The sequence below is a fragment of the Petaurus breviceps genome, unplaced genomic scaffold (assembly GCF_028583685.1).
Source record: "Petaurus breviceps papuanus isolate PSGF00001 unplaced genomic scaffold, PetGlider_PUasm1.0 428, whole genome shotgun sequence".
Taxonomy (NCBI): Eukaryota; Metazoa; Chordata; class Mammalia; order Diprotodontia; family Petauridae; genus Petaurus; species Petaurus breviceps.
The window spans coordinates 4,457,692-4,480,794 of record NW_027186331.1 but is presented as its reverse complement, the minus strand read 5'-3'; the positions used below and the strand labels follow the sequence as shown (position 1 = coordinate 4,480,794).

General features: G+C 49.2%; 1 protein-coding gene across 2 annotated transcripts in view; it reads right to left on the bottom strand.

The window, feature by feature from the left end:
• UBE2L3 (ubiquitin conjugating enzyme E2 L3) overlaps positions 1-23,103 on the bottom strand; it is a 66,165-nt gene that overhangs the window by 17,010 nt on the left and 26,052 nt on the right. For both annotated transcript variants that reach the window (XM_069100909.1, XM_069100907.1), the window contains exon 2: positions 18,506-18,601. In XM_069100909.1, the coding sequence (XP_068957010.1) occupies positions 18,506-18,601 (96 nt within the window). The remainder of the gene's footprint in view (positions 1-18,505; positions 18,602-23,103) is intronic.

The following is a 23,103-nucleotide window of genomic DNA, read 5'->3' as shown; positions in this document are numbered from 1 at the left end:
CTTACAGGTCCCCAAATCTAGCCAGCCCTCTCCCATCAGTGAACAGAGTCCAACTCTAACATAAAGTCTAGTCAAGAAAAATGAACAGCAAAAAAGAACCTGACCATAAAGGGCCAAGGAAACTCAGGAGACAAATTGAGAAGGCAATGACATGAACACAATTACAAGCTAAGCCTCAAAGAAAAATGGAGACTAAACACAAGTCCAACAAGAATTCCCAGAAGTTATTGATTTTTTTTTTTAAAAGAGCAAAAAAATTATTTTAAAAAGCAAAGAAAGGTAGAGAAAAAATTTAGAAAAAAGAATGAGAGCAATGCAAGAAAATTATGAGAAGAGAATTAACAGCTTGGTAAAAGAGATACAAAACCACCCTGAAGAAAATAACTTCTTAAAAATTAGAATTGGGGGGCGGCTAGGTGGCACAGTGAATAGAGCACAGGCCCTGGAGTCAGGAGGACCTGAGATCAAATCTGACCTCAAACGCTTAACCCAAAAACTAGCTGTGTGACCTTGGGCAAATCACTTAACCCGAACTGCCCTCCAAAAAAAAAAAGGCAAAAAAAATTAGAATTGGTCAAGTGGAAGCTAAAGATTCCACAAAACATGAAAAAGCAAAGCCAAAAGGAAAAAAAAAAAAAAAAAACAGAAGAAAGTGTGAACAATCTCATCAATAAAACAACTGATCTGGAAAATAGACTGAGGAGACATAATTTAGGAATTACTGGACTATTTGAAACCCATGATAAAAAATTTCTTAAAAGCCTAGACATCAATCATATTTCAAGCAATTACAAAGGAAAACACCCAATCCTGGCCACCTCTTCCTCAGACACGACCCCATTAATCACTGTGATGTAGTCTTTTTCTTTCACTAAAGATGTTTGCTCTGTGTAGAGTGGCTTCTCTTTGCCTGCTGAATTCTTTACCAAACTCAAATGGCACATCCTTCATGAAGCCTTCTTCTGTTGGCCCTGATGAATCTCCCATTCAGACTTTACAGTGTCCTTTGCTTTTTTAGGTAAGTGCTCTCTCATCTAGTTAGATGAGTTATAGGATATCATTGAACCAGAGAGCAAAGCAGAAATGGAAAGAATTCACTGATCACTTCCTGGAAGAGATCCCAAAATGAAAACTTCCAGGAATATGAGATTCAAAATCCAGAGCCCTTAGGTCAAGAAGAAAATACTACAGGCAGCCTGAAACAACCAATTCAACTACCATGGAAGCACAGTCAGGATAACCCAAGACTTAGCAGCTTCCACAGTCAAAGGAGCAGATAGCTAGGAATGCGATATTCTGGAAGGCAAAAGAGCTAGGTTACAACCAAGAATAATCTACCCAACAAAAATAAGCATAACACTGCAGGGGGAAACATGGAAACTCAATGAAATAGAGGACTTGCAAGCATTCCTGATGAAAAGACCAGAGGTAAACAGAAAATCTGACATTCAAACATAAGACTAAAGAGAAGCAAGCATAAAAAGGTAAACATGAAAGAGAAATCATACTGGACGTAATATTAAACTATTTACATTCTTATGTGGGAAGACGATAAATGTAACTAATAAGAATTTCAGAAGGGCATTAAAAGGAGTCTACATAGGTAGACTCTACGTGGGTAGGGGTCTGTGTATTGGGATGATCTCAAAAGAATGGAAGGGTAAGAAAGAGATATTTACTGGTAGAAAAGGGAAGGGAGAGGAATAATGGGGAAAATTCTCACAAAAAGGAGGCATATAAAGAACAGTTTTTACAATGGAGGGGAAAGTTGGGTGAATAGACAAGCTTGAACTTCACTTTCATCTGGACTGGTTCAAAGACAGATCAATAAATATGCACACACAGCTGGGTATGGAAATGCATCTTACCCAACAGGGAAGTAGGAACAGAAGGAGCTAACTGAAGGGGAAGGGGAGGTAAGGGGATGGATAGATTAAAGGAGGTAGTGATCTAAAGTCAATTCTGGGTCTCAGCCACTTAATCTCTCCTGAGGCTTGGTATGCTCATTTGAAATGGAGATAATAATACCTACACTAACTCAAAAGTTACTGTAGAGAAAGAATAAATCACTTTAGAAGCAGGAGAGATCAATGACGCTTGTCATGATGGTTAAATGACATAAAGTGGTGGAAGGACAGTTAATATATCAGATGAAAAAGCAGGAATCCAAAAAGATCCTGGGCAAGTAGAACAGATATCATCCCTAATAAAATGAACCTTACACTGACATAAATGCAAGTTCAAGAAAGCAGCTGCACAAAGTAGAAAGTAAGGTTAGTGTACGTTGGTATCATTTGTGTGAACTGGAGAGCCATAAGAGCTCAATGAGATCAGAGAGCAATAAGCCAAAGGAAAAAGTCCCTTCCCAGCTGCGTAAAGATGGAAAGAAGGGAAGGTCAGAGGAGGGGCCCTTCAGGGCCTTGGTGTGGTATGCTGATCCAGCCTAATCAAGAGCAGGGTACAGATACCAAATGTGCTCTCACCAGACCCTCCCAACAATCCTTGGAAATTGAAGTTATCATCTTCACTTTATAGGTGGGAGGGGATTAACTATTGTGCCTTAAGTCTCCCAGAATCCCCCCAGCCGCCACTCCATCTCTGTACTGGCTGCCCAGTAACCTCATAAAGCTACAAGGGATGGTCACCTGGGACAAAATCTAGTCCAATTCTTCCATTTTACAGATGAGAAAATGGAGGTGCTGGGAAGGTTACATGACTGCTATATAGTCATGCAAACAGGGAGTGGCAGAGCTAGGATTTGAATCTCAAGCCCTGTGATCTTCCCACTATACCATACAGGGTAAAGGTCAGGAGAAGAGGGACTAGAAAGAGGAGAGAACAATGGGCAGGGCCAGAACCAGGGTGGCAGCCATGAGTAGAGAAAGGGGGAGGGCCATGAGAACTGTTGCCAGAAGTAGCTGCCAAAGGCAAAGGCCACCAGATCTGCTGAGTCCAGCAGGTGTGACAGGAGGGCTGAGGGTGCACACCTGGATGGCAGCAGCACTGACAAAACCAGGCAAGTTTCAAGGAGCAGCTTTGGGGTAAAAGACATACCTACAACTACGTGGGATGCAGACCCTGCCATCCTCTCCAGCTGCACTTCCTAGATCCCCAAATTCACAGAGGAAACCATCTGCCTCTGGTCCTTCTCCTTTTACTCTCCCTAACCTGGGCACTTGGGCTCCCAACTTCCCCACCCAACTGAAACACTCACTCTGAAGTCCCCCAGTCTGAGGGCCATTCTTTGGTCCTCATTCTGCGTGAAGCCACTGGCTGCCCTTTTCCTCCTGGATCCTTTTTCTGGGCTGATTACTCCCTGTCCATCTCCACTGCTGCTCCCATTTCGGGACACTCCCCCCCAAGGCATTCCTGAGCCATCTTCTCTCTCCATACTCCCTTGATGACCAAATCACCTCCAGGGGGCTTAATTATCACAGACCTCTATACCCTGGCCCAGGCTCTCCACTGAGCTGCTAACTGCACACTGTACAGAGATGTCAGCTGGTCCAGCCACCCTAGAGAGCTACAGAGAACAAGGCCCCCAAAGCTATTAAGCTGTGTGCACCCTTGGCCCAGTGATGGCCCTCAAAGGAACCAAAGAAAGAGGAAAAAGACATGGATATACAAAAATACAGAGGGCAGCTGTGTGGCGAGAATGAAGAACTGGAAACTGTGGGGATGCCCATCAACTAGAGAATGTCTGAATGACTGATGGTACATGAATGTGATAGAGCTGGTCTACTGAGCTGTAAGAAATGACAAAGGAGAGGGCTGCTAGGTGCCACAGTGAATAGAGCACCAGCCCTGGAGTCAGGAGGACCTCAGTTCAAATACAGCCTCAGATACTTAACACTTACTAGCTGTGTGACCTTGGGCAAGTCACATAACCCCAACTGCCCTGCCTTCCCCCCTCCAAAAAGAAAAAAAAAAGATGAAGGTGATGAGGACAGCTTCAAAAAAGCGGGAGATGCACAGGAACAAATGCAGAGGGAACCTGGGAACAATTTATATAACAACAATAATGTGAAGGCAGACAAGTCCGAAGACTTCAGAAGTCTGATCAATGACCAGCCACAATCCCAGAGGACTCATGATGAGAGTGGCCCACCTCCTGACAGAGCTAGTGGTCACTGCTATCACTGTAAAGCCCTGGCCTGGCACACAGTAAGCATCAGGCCTGACTCTCCGTGACCCCGTCTGGGCCTTTCTCGGCAGACATACTGGAGAGGTTTACCACTTGCCTCCTCCAGCCCCTGTGACAGATAAGGAAACTGAGGCAAACAGGGTGAAGTGACTTTCCCAGGGTCACTCGGTTAGTAAATGTCTGAAGTCAGGTCTTTGTGACTCCAGGACCAGAACTCTCTTCACTGCACCAACCAACTATCCTTATATATTTTTGCTATTTTTATTATTATTGCTATTACTGGACACAGACAACACAGGAGCTTATCTTCCTTGACTCTACATGCTTGAAAGAGGGCTTTTTTTTCCTCCTTGCTTTCCCAACTGGAGGCAGAAGGAAGAGAAGGCAGATCTCTATTTGAAAAAAAAAATTTTTAATTAAAAAAAAAAATCTCAAATCTGGCCTCAGACATTTAACATACTTACTAATTGTGTGACTTTGGGCAAGTCACAACCCCAATTGCCCTCCAAAAAATAAAAAAAAACAAAAACAAAATACAAATAAAAATTTTTAAAAATCACGAAAGGGAAAATTTCAGAGAAACCTGAGATAAACTGTATAAAGTAACATAAAGTGAAGTGAACAGAACCTGGACAACAATTTATAGAATAACAGTGTAAAGGCAAAAGCCTTTGAAAGACTTCAGAACGTTGCTCAATAGCAGCAAAGAACCCCAATTCCAGAGAAGTGATGAAAGAGCACAGACCCCCTGACAGAAGGGCAGTGAATTCAAGATCTGGAACAAGATATACAAGACATACGCTTTTTTCAATTAATTATATATATTTATTAAGGGGGTTTATTTTTCTTCTTTTTTCAACTGGAGGGTTAGGGTAGAAGGAAGAGAAAATAAATTTAAAATTTAAAAATAAATTTTAAAAATGCCTTCCCTTCTCTGGGCTCAATGATCTCTGAGGTCCCTACTGAGCTAAAGAATCTATGTTTCTGTGAAGAATTCAATTTGAACACTTATTCCATCACGCAAAGCCCATGTGTTGGGCTTTGGTTCTCAAAGGGAGCTGGAAACACACACCAAGAAGTAGACTAGCAGACAGAAAAATGAAAGCGGAACAAGACTGCTGCAGACCCAGGGTGGAGAACCTGCAGCCGTGAGGCCACATATGGCCTTCTAGCTCCTTGGGTGTGGCTCTTTAACTGAATCCAAACTTCACAGAATAAATCCTTTTCTTAAGGGAATTCAGAGGGCTGCACTTGAGGACCCAAAGGGCCACATGTGGTCCTAAGGATGCAGGGTCCCCACCTCTGCCCTAGACAAAGGGTTGTTGGTGCAGAGAAAGGAGATCATTTCCAGCCTGGGTGACAAGGGTGAAGGCAAATGTCAAGGAAACTGTCAAGGAGGAGATGCCATTTGACCTGGCCTCAAAGCCAGCAGGAATGGAAATAAATCAAACTTGAGAGAAAAGGTCATTCCAGGCACACTAAAAAATCTGAATCAAGGCCAGACTGAGGGTGGGGTATTCCTGGGGAGCAGGCAAAGCCTTCCAGGCTAGCCAAAAGCTGCTCCCTCACCACAAGATAGCACTGTTCTGGGATCCCTCCTGCCAGCACACACAGTGAGGCCAAGGCTGTATTAATGACTGGGAACGCACAGGGCCTTGCTGGGACTGACCTGGGCAAGGAGGCAGAAGTCCCCAGAATCCGCTACAGGTGGCAATACAGTCTTCTTCCAAAGGGGATGAAGTAACTCACTTACTACACTGACTAGAACCTTTCCGTCCCTGCCATTACATGAGAGGACTTTCGAGGAGAGCACCAGGGAGCACCGAGGTTCTAGGCCTACTTCTGCCGCTAATGAGCTGTAGGCCTTTGAGTGAACTGTTTCCACTTTGCACCCGTAGAAAGGGGATGTGCTTGTGAGACTCGAGATCCCTTTCTGGCTCTTACCTTGGTCCTTATCAAGTCAAACAGCCCTGCTTAGCCAAAGTGCCACAGAATTTTAAGGGGAGTTGTGCCGGGGTTAAGAGAGGGGAAGTAGGGTCTCATAGGAAGACTCAGGGCAGAGTGCTGGTGTGTTTGGGGTGGCAGAGTATGGAGGCTGAGGAGAAGGAGGAACTAAGTGGGAACAAGGACAGTGAGGGATCACTTTTTCTTTTAAGTGCAGGGTACTTCCAGACAACATGGAACTATTTGACCCTTATGACACACTTGGGGGACCGTGAATAGACCAGTTTCAATGGACCCAAAGGTTGGTGTTGGGAACCAGTGACAGAGAAGGCCTAGGCAAGGAGTCGTGTGAAAAGAAGCCCCCAGGAGTCTGGTCAGATGCCAGAGGGTGCCGCTGAAGGGTCTGACCACCCATCGGAGCAAGGCTGTAGCAGACTGGTCCACTTTGGACAGCGCACGGCTCCCCTTCTCCTCTGGCCATCCCTTGCTGCCCTTTGGCTGCTTCTGGCCATGGAGAGCGCAGAACAAGCTCTCCCAGAGAGCGGGACAAGCCTTCCTTTGGATGTCTATACGGAGCACTCCTGCTTAGGCACACGACTCAAGGTCCCTTTCAGCTTTGAGCCAACAACTGAAAAGGGACGAAGAGGGGTAAAGTCTGACCAGGGCAATCGGCCTGAGGTGCGTGATGACAGGGAGGCTGGAAAGAGTGTGAGACGAAAACCTGACCTCTCTTAAATACCAGCTATTGGCTCATTTGTCCAGAAAACAAAAAGATTGTAGTTAAAGCCCTTACAAAGGGTTTAAACACACTGGGCAGTTGTGGTAAGTGGCAAGATTACAAAGGTTTCAAGAGAATTAATTATAAAGTTAATATAAAGCAGGGCCAAATGCCGGTTCATGTGTCTGAGCGTATCAGTGCCAGAGCACTGAAAGAAAGCAGCTCGGCTGGGAAATGTGGGGACTCAGCTCCATGACAGACTGGGTGGCAGCTCCTCCATGCCTACTGCCACAGATCCCTGCTGGGCCAGGTTCTATGCCAGAGGCAAGGAGCACAAGGGCACAGGCCCTGCTCTCAAGGAGCTCCCAATCTACCATGGGTCAAGACAGAGTGAATACAAATGGAAGGCAAGCCAAGGTCAGAGGGAGCCCCAGCAGGAAAGGCTCAGGCTGATGGCCGGGCTCCAGCCGGGTAGGCTGGAGGAAGCAGGGGCTGTTCTGGGGCCATCCACCTCTCTGACATCCTTTACAAAACACCTCCTACATCACTAAATCAAAAACTCAAAACGTGGGCCACTCGAGCACCACCACCTGTCTGGAAGCCAAGTTTTCTGTCGCCTGAGCACACACAAAGAGTTCAAGGGTCCCAAAGGCCATGCCAGTGAAGCACAGACTTGGAATAATGTCGGCTGGGTCTGCCCCTGGAGGGAGGAGGCTGGCTGTCGGAAAAGGAATGGCTGAGACTCCCAGTGTGGCCAGGCAGAGAGGGGCTGAGGTTGGCGCTAATGGGCAGGCAAAGTACAACCTCCAGAGAACAGGGATTCTTCATCTGTGGCTGTCCATGAGGTTCCTACAAAGCCCATCTTCTGCCTGAGGCGGAGGTCCAGCTCCTCTGTACAAAGTTCATCCCATTCATACTGAATTTTTTATATAAGGCAGCCAAAACCTGTCTCCTTGGGTCCTCACATATGATCTCTGCATAAGAGCTAGGAGAGCCTTCAGGGGCCCATTTAATACAACACCCATTATTCACAGAAGAAAAGACTGGGGTCAGAGGGCAGCCATGAAGAGCAGAGCTCCTGCGGTTCTGACCTCGGCATGGAAATCTGCTAAATGCCTGGAGCGGGGGGGGGAACCAGACCCGAATCTGGCTGCTGGGGTGCTGCAGCAAACTCACCAAACCTTTTGCTCCAGAATGGGCGGATGCTGCTTCGAGTGGCCCCAGGCAGAACGCTGGATGGGGGAGCCAGACATGCAGCCACGAGGCCGCTCTCTAAGGGGGCATGACAACAGGCTGCAGGCAGAGGGGAGGCTGAGGAGCGGCCTGCAGAGTGACCACACCAAACCACTTCAACTTTCTCTGCAGCAGTTTCCTCATCTATAAAATGTGTGTAACACGGCTCTTCAGGCTGGGGGGAAAGCACCTAGCTTGACTGACCACTTCAGAAACTGCCATGAGAGAAGGGGATGTGCACTGCCTGGGGCACAGCAATATTCCTGCTTTTTGATAATAGGGCCAAGATGGGAACCTGGGTCTCTCGGCTGCAAGGGGAGCACCCTGGCCCTATTGCCCAGTGCCTCCCAAGCCAGATGCTGACCCTTCCAGGGAGCTCCACTCCTCTGGGGGACCAGCCTGCTTGTGGCCCAGTGCCCTTTTCACCCAGGTTCAAGTCTGTTCTCCCCACCTGATCCTAAGGACACCCCCAGCTCTGAGGCAGAGGGCCCCAGGGGGACATGGGAAACTAGAGCTGTTATTTATTCTGGAGGACACCGGTCACCCTGCAATCACATTCCTGTGAGGTATGGGAGGGAGAAAGGATGGCTCTAGGCTTACAAGGCTCTGCCCTGCCAGGGATGTTTTCACTTCCAGTGCAGGGCAACCGCAACTTCCTCAGGCCAAGTTAGGGGGATGTCTCGATTACCTCACCCAGTCTTAAGAATACTAACCCACACAAAACGAACAGGTGGCCTAACAATTCCTGCAAAGAAGCCACAGGTCCAAGATAACAGTAAAGTGAGGACAAGCCACATAGGAGCAGGTAACAGAAGAGCCGAGGAGGGGTGATGGGAAATGACCCGCCGGCCTGGGATTCCAACCAGAGACTTGTATCCTGGTGACCTGCTGAGCTGAGGCGCGGAGGGTGGGCAGACAGTGAGGAGAGAGCCTGAGTTCAGCAGCGCCTGGTGAGATCCAGGTGTGAATGTTTGGAGATCAGAAGACAGGGATGAGTCATCTGGAAGAACCCATTCACAGCCACCCACCCACACCTGGAAGGCTCACCTGGCATTTCCTGCCCCTATATGATGAAGAGGAAAGTCAGGAAAAGAGAAAAGTAACTGGTGTCACTGCTGACATCAGGCAGCTCAGGCATTTCAAAAGGACAGAGGCCCTTAAATAATTTGTCAGACAATTTGACACCCCCTCAAAGTGCAGCAAATCACGAAGCAACAAAGGGCTGTCTGCCCATTCCTCTAGACCAGGGGTAGGGAACGTGTGGCCTTCTAGTTCCTGGGGTGCAGCCTTTTGACTGAGTCCAAGTTTTACAGAACAAATCCTTCTATTAAGAGGATCTGTTCTGTGAAGTTTGGGTTTAGTCAAAGGGCCACGCTTGAAGACCTAGAGGGCCACATGTGACCTCGAGACTGCATGCGTGGGAACACTGCTACTCTAGACTTCTGCCAAGCCACAGGCTTCCCAGACAGAAAAGGCTTAGGGAGTGGGACATTTAGTCACTTCTTTGGAGATTCCCTGGAGAAAACGGGCAGGCTTTCCTGAACAAAAGATTCCAATCAATTTTATTTCTAGTCCTTCTCCTTCTCAGACACTGTCCATCACTCTCTCCTCCTTGCTCCTCTCTCCATCACTCCCTCCTCCTTCGTCCTTTCCTTTCTCCATCACTCTCTCCTCCTTGGTCCTCTCCTCTCTCCATCACTCTCTCCTCTCTCCATCATTCTCTCCTCCTTGCTCCTCTCTCCATCACACTCTCCTCCTTGGTCCTCTCCTCTCTCCATCACTCTCTCCTCTCTCCATCACTCTCTCCTCCTTGGTCCTCTTCTCTCTCCATCACTCTCTCCTCTCTCCATCACACTCTCCTCCTTGCTCCTCTCTCCATCACTCCCTCCTCCTTGGTCCTCTCCTCTCTCCATCACTCTCTCCTCCTTGGTCCTCTCCTCTCTCCATCGCTCTCTCCTCTCTCCATCACTCTCTCCTCCTTGGTCCTCTTCTCTCTCCATCACTCTCTCCTCTCTCCATCACACTCTCCTCCTTGGTCCTCTCCTGTCTCCATCACTCTCTCCTCTCTCCATCATTCTCTCCTCCTTGCTCCTCTCTCCATCACTCCCTCCTCCTTCGTCCTTTCCTTTCTCCATCATTCTCTTCTCCTTGCTCCTCTCTCCATCACTCTCTCCTCCTTGGTCCTCTCCTCTCTCCATCACTCTCTCCTCCTTGCTCCTCTCTCCTCTCTCCATCACTCCCTCCTCCTTCATCCTTTCCTTTCTCCATCACTCTCTCCTCCTTGGTCCTCTCTTCTCTTGAGGTTTTCGGGACATCCTCTCACCCTTGCCTGCTTCCCCTCCCCCCTCCCTGACCTTGGCTCTTTCTCTGGTTTCTCCTCCAGGTCATGCCCTTGCACCAATGGTATCCCTTACCACTCTGTCCTGGGTCCTCTGCTTTTCTCCCTCTGTGCTGCCATGGATTCAATCACCATTTCTATGCTGAGGATTCTCAAATTAATGACCTCCAGTCTCACATCTCCAAATGCATGTCCCACAGACACCAGAACTTAACATGGCCCAAACTCTGTTGGTTACCTTTCCCCTCCAAACATTCTTCTCTCCCCAACTTCCCTGATCCTGCTGAGGGTACCACCATCAAGATGGAGGCCTCACACTGCTCAGAGCCAATCTGCTGCCAAGGCCTGTTGATCTTGCCTCGGTTACATTTGTTTCATTAATGAGATAATAATTCTAAAGCATGTGGCACAGGGCCTGGCTCACAGGAAGTGTTCTATACATTTTAGCTATGAGTCCCACCAAAAATCCTACCTTCTCCTGAAAGCCTTTCCCATCCCACTTGATTCTAGTGCTGATTTTTTCCAATTTGTCCTATAGACCTTGTTTGTGCAATGTTTTTATGTTGTCTCCCCGAAGGTGAGAAATAGGCTTGCCAAAAGGGGCTGCTGTTTCCATGGAGGATAGACAGAGCAAAGTACAAATGGAAGTGGGATCCCATAGAGATGGGGAGGACTTCTGGATGCTTCTGTCTACAGATGCTGTCATACTGGCTGCATCAAGTCCAAGAATAAGACTCATAATCACATGCAAGAGTTCTGCCTAACCAAAGAATTGGAAATCAAGGGGATGCTCTCCACTGGGGAATGGCTGAACAAGCTGTGGTATTAGGAATATAAAGAAATGCTATTGTTTCATAAGAAATCATGAGTTAGAGAAATGCAAATCAAAACAACTCTTGGGTGCTACTTCACATCCATCGGACTGGCTAACATGACAAAACAGGAAAACTATTAACGCAGGAGAAAATGTGGGGAAATTGGAACACTGATGCATTGTTGGTGGAGTTGTGAATGGATCCAACCATTCTGCAGAGGAATTGGGAACTATGCCAGAAGGGCTATCAAACTGTGCATGCGCTTTGGCCCAGCAACACCACTTCTGGGGCTGTATCCCAGAGAAATCATACAAATGGGAAAAGGATCCATATGTACAAAAATATCTATGGCAGCACTTTTTGTGGCGGCAAAGAAGAGGAAATCAAGGGGATGCCCATCCATTGGGGAATGGCTGAACAAGGTGTGACATGTGAATGTGAAATACTACTGTGCTATAAGAGATGAGGAGCAGACGGACTTCACAATAACCTGGAGAGACTTCTATAAACAAATGCTGAGTGAGAAGAGCAGAGCCAGGAGAACGTTGCACACAGTTACCGCCATGTTGTATGATGACTAACTTTACTAAGACCTGGCTATTCTCAGCAATGCAAGGATCTAAGACAACTCCAAAAGGCTCATGATGGAAAATGCCGTCCACATCCAGAGAATCTGAGGGCTGAATGTAGATCGAAGGAGACTATTTTCTCCACCCCCCCTTCTTGTGGTTTTTCCACTTTGTTCTGATTTTTTCACATGACTAATATGGAAATATGTATAATATAATACATGTATGTATCAGATTGTAGACTGTCTTGCGGAGGGGGGAAGGTAGGGAAAAGGAAAAATTGAGAACCCAAAATCTTATAAAAGTGAATGCTGAAAATTGAAAATAAATTAATTCATTAAATGAGTTCTGCCTAACCATCTATATGGAAGTCCAAGTGGATAAATTATGGGAGGCAGGGGATGTGGCAAAAAGGCCCCTGCACTGGCAGTCAGGCTCTGGGTACTTGATAGCTGTCTAATATGTTGGACAAGTCCCTGAGCTCCTTGAGCCTCTGTCTCCTGAGGAATGGCCACAGCTGGACCAGGCCAGCGCCCCGAACACAACAGAGACAGAGGATGGGGGGCTGGATGATCTTTGGGGCATTAGGCTGTGCACCCAATGCCACAAAGCTTCTCTCTACAACAAACACCCATCATTTCATGCCCAGGTTGTTCCTGAGTGACAGGACATAGTTCAAGAACAGAGGCACACAGTGGGCACAAGTAGTCTATGACATGTTACCAACACAGAATTCCAGGGGCCAAGGGATATAAACGAAGAATGCTGAGGAGATTAATGATCAGAAAAGGAGAAGGGCAGGCACACGGAAAAAGCCCAGGAGAAAATGCAGCCGCAATTCCACACCACGACAGAGACTCAGGGAAAGGATTGTCGCAATGAAACTGACCTCCACCTTCGCCACTGCCCAATGAAGACTTAGAGAAAGACAGACGAGCCCCATAGGACCTGGGTCTGCACCATTAAGCCAGCAAGCAATCATTCAGCGCCCTGTGTGTGCACCAGGGACTGGGCGGGGGGAGGGTTATGAGGACAAAGAAAGATCTGCTATGAGCTCATATCCTAATGGTGGACACAAGTACCCTCAGCATGAACAGAAAGTTAATCAATGAATTTACACAGAGAATAGTTAAATACAAAGGAGTGTAGGAGGGAAAATATAAGTCACTGCAGGAATATAGAAAAATCATGAAAAAGATGGTGCCCAAGCTCCATCTTAAGGAGAAGAGAGACTCTCCCAGACAGAGGTTAAGGAGGAATTACATCCCAGACATGGAAAGACAACTAGTCTGGAGGCACAGGCATGGGAAACAGAGTCTGGAATGAGGAGGAGAGAGGCCAGTTTGAATGAACTGTAAAAAGTAGGAGAAATGGGGTCGGCTAGGTGGTGCAGTGAGTAAAGTGTGGGCCCCAGAGTCAGGAGGACCCGAGTTCGGTTCCGGCCTCAAACACTTAACACAAAAACACTAGCTGTGTAACCTTGGGCAAGTTACTTAACCCCAACTGCCCTCCAAAAGACCAAAAAAAAAAAAGTAGGAGAAATGATATCAAATGAGTCTGGGAAATGGGCTGGGCCAGGATGCGAAGGCTTCAGACGTTCACCAGCAGGCTGTTTCCTTGCAGAGGCAGGAGAAAGCCCCTGGAGCTGGAGCTGGAGGGGAGTGAAATGTGCAGAGGGAGGCCCTTTGGCAGCCATCTGCAGAGCAGACTGAACAGGAGAGAGGTCTCAGGCAGAGACCATCATCCCAGAGTGAGACGATGAAGGCCTGAGCAGAGGCTCCAGCAGCTCTATGAAAGGACAGGAGAAGGCAGGTAGATACTAGACGGGAAGGTAAAAAGGGTGACTCCCTGGAGACATGTGAGGAAGGGGGGGAAGTCTGCAGGAAAGGAGGATTTAGGGGACAGATAATGAGTTCTGCCTTACACATGATGAAGACGTCTCTGGGAGTCACCTGCATGAAATGACAGTTAAACCCACATCAATGGGACTAAGACATCAAGGAATCAACTTACACATGCCCTGTGTGCCCATTTCACCCCCCTCCCACAGGCCCCTCTAATAAACAGAGCCAAGAGGCCTGGATTTGCCCTTCGCTGGCTGGGTGACTGTGGCTAAGGCCCCTTTCCTCTGTATCTCTGGTGCTGGCGGAGATGGGTTTTTAAGGTTCCTTCCAGTTCTGACCTTCTGTCCATGAGGCCAACGCCAACTCCTCCAGCATTCAGAGTCCTTCACAACCTGTTCCTGCCCATCTCTGCAGCCTTGCTGGGTACTAAGCCCCCTTTCTGGTTTCTAGGGCTCAGTTCCATGAGCCTCCATCCACCATCTGGCACAAGTCTTACACCATCTCTGGAACACTCTGCCTCCCTTCAAAGGGAGCAGCTAGGTGGCACAGTGAATAGAGTCAGGAGGACCTGAGTTCAAATCCGGCCTCAGACACTTAACACAAAAACTAGCCGTGTGACCTTGGGCAAGTCACTTAACCCCAACTGCCCTCCAAAAAAGGCAAAAAAAAAAAGGTCAAACCAAGCACTGGCTTAAACATGGCTCCTGCCTCAGGCCTTAAAGCCATGAGAGTTGGCTAATACACTGTCTGGCAGAGAGGCATGATCCACAAGGGTCCCAACAGGCTAATGCATGCAGCTGAAGCTAATATGACAACATCAAAAAAGATGCATTTAAAGTCTTCCATTTGGTACAAAAAAATCAGGTGCACCAGAATAAGGTGGGGGAATCATGGGTTAGAAAACAGTTGTTCTGGAAAGGGTAAGACAGGGCAGCTAGGTGGTACAGTGAATAGAGCACCAGCCCTGGAGTCAGGAGGACCTGAGTTCAAATCTGACCTCAGACACTTAAAACAAAACTAGCCATGTGACCTTGGGCAAGTCACTTAACCCCAATTGTCCTCCAAAAAAAGAAAAGACACTCCCACTGCCGCTCATAATTATGACAGCAAAAGCAAGAGCGAGTGTCTAGAGGACACTTCCAGGTTTGCCAAGCTGATTTCAAAGAGAAACTCACTGAAGCCTCCCACCACCGTGGGAGGTAGGTGCGATCATTATCTCCATTTTACAGATGAGGAAACCAAGGCAGACAGAGGTGATTCAGACGATAACCAGGGTCACAGAGCCCCTCCATGTTTGAGGCCAGATTTGAACTCATGTCTTTCTGCCTCTAGGTCTGGCATGCTACCCACTGCCCCACTGACCTGCCTAGGGGCCCGAGGAGATAACAAGTGAGTGGTGTAATGTAGGAGGCCAAAATGCTGATGGACTGTTCAGGTTCCACCCTGTTCCTACCTGTTTCCCAGTGTTCTCAGTCTTTGGCCAACCACCCAGGACCACAGCAAGGACAGTATGTGTGTGTGTCTGTGTGGGTGTGGGTGTGCGTGTGCGTGGCTGGGGGGGGGGGGGGGGGAGATGAACACTGTGGAAAGGACAGTGTGTGTGTGTGCGCACGTGTGCACGTGTGTGTGTGTGGGGGGGCAGGGGATAAGGAGGAAATGAACACTGTGGTTTAAGGACAGTGAGTGACAAGCCCAGGCAGTGTCCAGGAGTCAACTAGAATGAAGAAGGGACTGGGGTCCACACTGGAAGGATCAGGTGAAGGAACTGGACACAATTAGCCTGGAGGAGAAACCCTGGACCTGAAGGCTGCCTTCAAATCTGTAGAGGGCTGTCTGTTGGCCCAGGGATCAGGCTTGTTCTGACCCAGAACAACAGAATCAATGGGGCCCATTGAGGCTGGACAGAAGAGAGTCTTCCCTAACAGTGAGTGCGACCCCAAAGCGGGATATGTCACCTGCCTCCCGAGGCTTCAAACTGAGGCTGGCGAAACTTGTTAGACACGTCCTTAGTGCCCCAGCCCAAGGTCCCAGGTCGGCATGCAAGTGTGTAATGAATGGTCGGTAATTGAGGTACAAGAGGTGGTCTGGCCCGGGGGCCTGGCCTGTCATTCCCGGAAGGTGCATTGCCTCTCGTCCTCAATGCCTCATCCTGGCCCCCCCCCCCCATTCTCAACATGCTGTTTATGTCAATGCCAACATACACCTGGGGTGTCCCTTCCCTGCTCAAAAAGATTCAATGGCTCTCCACCGCCTAACGCAGGAGGAAGGCCTCAGCCTTTCGGGTATCAGGGTCCCCTCTGGCAATCTAGCAAAGCCTCTATCATCGGACAACGCGGCTGCTGCTTTTAGTTCAGAGGGGAAAGAAATGCCACATCTCAAAGAAGTTGGTGAAAATAAACACCCAATGCTTTTCCCAGCCAAGCTGAAACCTCGTCACTATCTGCAAGGCTTAGAAGCCCTGACTGCTTCTCTCCTTCCAGAGCTTCCCTGGAAGGCTTAACTTGCTCTCTTCACACTTGTCTCATGCCCCTTCTCTCTCCAAGGCACTAAGTCAGAAGCCTGTTGCCTCATCCTGCTCCTTTCTCCTCCAATGAATTTGTACGGGGCATCTGCCTAGATCCATCGATGGCTGACACAGGCTCTCCACACGTCAGCCCTTCCCTTCCTTCAAGGGCATCTGAGGGCCACTGTCTTTCCTTTACAAGGTGTCCCTGCTCCATTCTTCCCTCCCTCATCTCCTATGCTTGTGTCATCTGAGACCCAGCCTGACGCATCTCACTGTCTAAAGTATCTACTCGAGGGCAAGGAGGCTGTTCTCTTCTTATTCTGGGCACCAAGCACACAGTAGGCACTTTGTATCACTGCACCGAATCTGCATCCCGCAAGCACTGGACACAAGGGAACAGCAATGACGCTGTTAGGAGGGAAGAGCTGTCAAATGCCACAATCAGCACGGCCTATTAGCAAGCAACTGGAAACAAAGTCACCGTCCTACCCTGGGGAGCACGGGCTGGCAGCAGCAGAAGGCTGTGCCGGACACAGAGCAGTGGAGGCCAACCTGCAGAGGGAAGTCAGCAGGGCCCAGGGCCAGCGGGAGCAGAGCAGGACCCGACGACGCTGCCGGCACAGACAGACTCGCCTCCATTTCCAGTTCTCACACTTTGTCCAAGTAAAAGCTGTTTACTGAAATTCAGGGGGTCTTCAAAGAGGGGAACACTCTTGTTTCTGCCAATGTGCTCTCTGCCTTCTTACAAGGAGAGCTGTCCCCTAAATGAATGGACCACCCTGAAAGGGAGTGAGCTTCCTGTCACGAGATGTTTTCAAATGAAAGCAGGATCACCACCTGTGAGGAGTACTGCTGAGGGGGCTCAGACACAGGGACTCACATCCCAGAGTTGTGACTCTCTGAAGTTAAGCAACACAGCACCTTGGGGGTTTGGAACCAGGCCAACAAGTCCAAGGTCCAGGAAAGATGATCACTTGGTAGAAAGAAAATCAAATGTGGAACCAGAAGGAAAGACAGCCAGGGCCAGGCAGTCCCCTTCCTGGGCAGTGGGGGCCAGGGAAGCCTCTGGAGTTTTCTTGGAACCATGAAATAAAATACAGAAGATGAAAAAGGAAAACAACCCCGCTGCAATACAGTTACTAGTTTCATCATGCTCTGGAGGTACCTCCGGCCCTCCGGCAAAGGTGCTGCCAGTCTCTGATTCAGTCGATGAATGAATGCCAGGCCTATCATTAGGCCACCTCGGATGTCCCAGAGTGCCAGGTTTGGAGTCAGAGGCACACAGACACACAGACACACACATAGACACTCAGACACAGACACACACACACCCCTTTTCAGGCAATACAACCAGCCAGATGCACATACAGGCTGCAAAGGATCCAGGCCCAAAAAGACACTGTCTTAGTCCATAGTCACAGAGGCCGCACTGGAAACCCGAGGCTTCTGACTCCAGGCCAGTATTCTCACCTGCTCTATCAGGCTGCCCCTCCCTCACTGTTATTTATACAAAATGACCACAAAACATTGTGGCTGGAAGATGACATGCCAAGCACCTCGTCCATTTGTTTTGTTTTTTTTTTTACAATACAGTTGATGCCGACAGGAGGGGAGGGAAGGAACTCACCCAAGGTCACAGGGGCAGAACCAGCATCTGAACCTAGCTAGGGCTTCTGCCCCAAGGGCAATAATCTACTCCCATAGATATGTTAAGAAGGGGTCAGGAAAGGGGCAGGAAGGGAAAAGAAGAATGAAAAAGAAAGCCAGAAAGAGAGCCAGAAAAGGATCAACCTTCCCACCCCCTACCCCTGTGGGAGCAGGAACAGTGAAACTGGAGGTCTCACAGGGCTCAGAGCTAGAAAAGACTCAGCAAAAATCCCCAGCCTCCCTGCCTTCCCCACCCACTTTCAGGTGAGAAAAAGTAAGGTTGGTCCAGCACTGCCCAGGGGGAAGAAGAGAAGGCCAGGTGCTGTCAGGCCCAGCTCCCCTGGAAGAGTTGAAGGAAGGGAGGAGAGTCCCTGTAAGCCTCCAGGCCAGGGCCGGGCAGAGCCCAGAGCAGAGCCAGGACCCAGGGCCGGGCAGAGCCCAGGGGTGGGCAGAGCTTAGGGTAGAGCCAGGACCCAGGGCCGGGCAGAGCCCAGAGTAGAGCCAGGACCCAGGGCCGGGCAGAGCCCACCATAGAGCCAGGACCCAGGGACAGGCAGAGCCCAGAGCAGAGCCAGGACCCAGGGCCGGGCAGAGCCCAGACCAGAGCCAGGACCCAGGGCCGGGCAGAGCCCAGGGGTGGGCAGAGCTTAGGGCAGAGCCAGGACCCAGGGCCCAGGGCCGGGCCACTCTGCTGAGCTGGGGCAAGACCCCGATGGCGCCTTCCAGAAGGAGCAGCTTCATACTCACAGGAACGATGAGTCCTTGCCAAGTCAATAAATTAGCTTCATCAACCTGGATGTTACGGAAGTTTTTCATCCCACACTTGCGGATTTCTTCCAGCTCCTACAGACCAAAAAAAAGAGAAATAAGCATGAGGCCAATACAAAGACTTGGTGCTGCTGCTCGTCTGCTGGGAGAAGGGAGCCAGGCTCCCCAGGGGAAGGTGGGACGGGCAGACGCGGCCTCTGAGCACACGGGCTCGTGGAGCAGCCATGCAATCAGCGGTCAGAGCCCTAACTCCATCTGCAGAGCGGGGCCAACGAGGGGAAGCCCACCTCCACCTTGGGGGAGAGGGGAGTGCGATGGTGCATACAGAGAAGCCAGCGGCGTGAGTGGCGCTGGGAGCTGGAGGCACACGGCTTGTCGGGCCATCGCTACGTGAGGCTGTCCTATGAAATCAGGCTGTTCAGGAGCCAGATGACGGCCAGCCTTATCATTGGGACTGAACACCTCTGACTGAACAAACCCTGGGCCCACCCTGACACGGGGCAAAGAGAAACAGGGGAGACAGGCTCTGGGCAGCCAATCATTCTGTGAATCACTCCCCTAGAAGGGCAGCAAACAGCTTCACAGCATTTCTTCTGATAACAACTTATTCTCAATAAAGGAACAAAAAACCTTCTCTTGGTAGAGCTAACAACACTGGCAGCATGTGCTTACATAGTGCCTACTGTATACCATGCACTGTGCAAAGTGCTTTATCAACAGTATGTCTGATACTCACGGGCCTGTGAGTTGGTGCTATCACCCCATTCTAAAGACAAGGAAAACTGATGCTGAGAGAAGTCACAAGACTTGCCCAGGGTCACACAGCTACTGTGTGGGCTCTGCACTCTAGGCTCAGCTCTCTACCTATTGCACCACAAGAAATTGCCGTTGTTCCCAGGTTAATTGGAGGTTTAGAGTCTGAACCAGACCCCGGGGGACTCTAGAAGAGTGGAAGCCCCCCTCACATGAGCAGGGGTAGAGAAGGGCCAAACATACCACATAGTTCCCTATTAGAACACAGGCTGCAACAGGGCTGGTGGTGCCTGTCTGCTCACCTGCCCAGGGCTCCTGGATCTAAGAGCAGACACATGCAAGGTCATAGCAGGCCAGGAAGGGCCTTTATGCACATAGAAAACAGGCAATGCCAATAAACTCTCAATAATGTACCTGTCTTTGAGCCGCGTTTTCTCTTCAGCTGCCAAACAAGAATTCCATTTGCTGTCTACACCCCAGGCCTAGTGTGGGTAACATGCTTAGCAAACCTTAAACTGGGAGGTAAATGTATTCTAATTACTATAATCACACAAGACAACTGGAAAACTGAGAGAGCGGAATTTTTCTAGATCTCAATCCTAGCTGACGCTCAGCCGGCTCTACGCCCTTTCCAGCTCTTTAGCCCTCTCCCAGTTCTGGGTTGGAAACCACCTACAGATGCTGCTTCCAAATCTGACCATCCCAATAAGTGAGCTCCTCCCAATCGGTAGATCTCTCTCCGTGCTACTACCCCCATTCTTCAGCTCTGACACTGGAGTGTCCTTACAGGGAAGGGAACAATGTTCTTCGGGGCCCAATGAGCAGGGCTCCTACTTTGGTCCTGGCCAGGCTTCTCTCTGGCTGCAGAGAGGGGCTCCATCTGCACTGGCCTTCAGGCATTCCTCTCCTGCCTTCTCATCACCTCCTGCAGGCCATCTCAGTCCTGCACAGTCTTCTTCCAATCAACTGGTCTTTTGGGGGGGGGGGGCCCATTTCTTCTCATGGAAATCACCCCAACAAGCTCCTCATCTGGCTTCCTGCCCCACTTTTCCTTCACACCACTGCTTGCCTCATTTCTACCCACACAGTGAGCATAAATTCCTGATCCAGACACGCCGAGGCCTCCATCGTCTCACTACACCAACCTTTCCAGCCCTCTACCAAAGCCTACATTCTGGCCCCACTCTGAACTGTTTCCCTGTTTGTACCAAGCTCCATGCCCACTGGGCCTTCCTCAAAAGCAATTCTTCCCTTCAGATGCCTCCTGGCCCGAGTCCAGAATCGTGTCAGCCCATGCACCATGGCCCTGGATGTACAGATTTAGTTTGCTGTTGTTTTTGAGGAGTGACACATTGTACAATAAACTCCCAGTAAAATCAGGCAGTCTCTAATTTAGAGATGGATTTCAGAAGTTAATTTGTAAATCATTTGTCTGGAATGCCGAAAACAACCTTCTCCTTATAAATGATGGTATAAATGATGGCTAGGTCCCCAGGATACCTCACAAAAGTATGAATATGTCATGATTACATCATCGGGCCGTCCAGGGCCCGAGCTTGCCCGGTTGGCAGCCCGGCCATGCTCTGAGCTTCTGTGGGACACTGCTCTCCTAAATGAACTCGAACCTTAAGCCCCTGATTCCTGGTGCCCTTCCAAGCCGCACAAATACAATGGCCATCACACCACATGAAACCATCAGAACCAGAGTGAACTACAATTGTTTTTAAAGAATTGAAACAAAAAAATTTTTAAATGAGTGTTAAAAACCGTTTTTACATGTAATTGGGGAAAAAAGTAAAATATTCTAATTTTTTTTTTAAATGAGAGAAAAGGCCAAACAGAGCAGAACTTCAGGTAGTCCAAGACATACCAGAAAAAGAGTTCCCTTGGGGGATGGCTAGGTCGGACAGTGAATAGAGCACAGGTCATGAAGTCAAGAGGACCTGAGTTCAAATCCGGCCTTAGACAACACAAAAAAACTAGCCATGGGACCTTGGGCAAGTCACTTAACCCCAATTGCCCTGCCTTCTCCGCCCCCTCGCCCCACAAAACAAGAGCCCCCATTGCAACCTATTATGTAAACTTATAATAAAAAACCTGAAATGCCTCTACCAAGGTTCAAAGCACTATTCTAGAAGATTAGAAGATGGGAAGGAGGCGGAAAGATCCTGGCTCTGCTCTCAGGGAGTTTATACTCTGGAAGGAAGGCTACGCTACCATGGAATCAGATGTATTTTTAATCCCTTATGACCCAACATGAATCTCGTCCCGCCTCCATCCCCCGTCCTCCTGCTTTCACCAGGGAGTACTTAGCAGACCTAAGTCTTTGGAATACTCATCTAAGCCAACTACAAAGCCTGGGTGGCTAGACACATGGGAGTGAAGAACAGGAGCCTGCTGGCATTAATCAAAGAGCAGAGGCAGAGGAGGGCAAGCCTGAGCTCTGTTTCAGACAAGCCCTGGCTGAGGAGAAATAAGCAGCAAAATAAAGATGCCCACCAGGCAGCTGGCAAGGGAAGACTGGTGCCCAGAGCCAAGCCTCTCACCCAGCCTGGGAGTCACTGGGAGTCTGGCTGTGCAATCTCCAAAGTCGGATGTCAAATAAAATTACTTAGATCCTAGCTACTTAAAACTGGAAGGCAGGTACCATAACGATCACCGGGCCTTCAAGCTGTAGATGAGCAAAACGAATGGCAGCAATTTTCCCAGACCTGATGGAGCCAGGACACCAACCCAGGTGGCCCCTGGACGCTCTCACACTGGCGCCCTGCAGGTCCAGTGGAGCAGAAGAGAAGAGCTGAGGCCAAAGCCAGCTCCAGGTCTGGAGCATCTCTTACCACAGCAAAGCAATCTGGCATCACAAGCCCTAGTACACGAGCAAAGGGAGGATGCCAGGGTGAAATGCCTTTCTATGGCAATATTTACAAAGGGAAGGGAATAAGCATTTATATAGGGCCCACTGTGTACCAGGCACTTTGCTAAATGTTCTTCATAAATACCGTCTCATTTGATCCCCCCAACACCCCTACAAAGCAGATGATGTTATGGGCTCCATCTGACAGGTGAGGAAAGGGGAAAACAGAGGGTAAGCACCTTGGGGGGAGGCAGGGGGCGGGCAGTGTCACGGAGCACTCTGCTCCCCCTATGGACAGAAGAGCACCTTGAAAGCTGCCTCTGCGAGAAATGTACCAAAATACAGAGAAAGCTTCCCTTAAGATGGGAATCTGGAACAGAAAACAACTTGAGGCCCACACAGTGCTTTGCAGTTTTAAAAGCACTTTCCTATTTACCCCTTTTACAGACACAGAAGCCAAGGACCAAGAAAGAAGGGCCTGGAATGCCACAGTGCACTACTTGGGCCCTGCCTGATGTGCCTAGCACCCTGCAGGGGAGGGACAGGAGGCTAGCCCCACCTCTGCCTCCATTCCCACTGGCGGTGTGGCCCTCTCTAATCTGCAGAGGAGAGAGGCCCTCCCAACCAATGAAGCCTCAGGAAAAGAGTCTGGAAAACGGCACATACAGACATTCCGCCCCTTATCTATTACAATGAACTTATATATGACCAATTCCTACCCTCTATGAAAGAGACTGTATTATTAGCTCTGCGATAGCCAGGCTCATCTATTCACCAGCTGTGTGACCCTGTGCATCTTTGTTTCCTCAATTATAAAATGGGGACTACAACAGGAGCCACCTCCTAGGGCTGCTTCGAGGGACAACTAAGGTACTGCCTGTAAAATGCTCAGCACGGCAGCTGGCACACAGTAGGGAGTCAATACATGCCTGGGCCCTTCCCCCTTTCTCAACATTGTTTACTTCAGAAG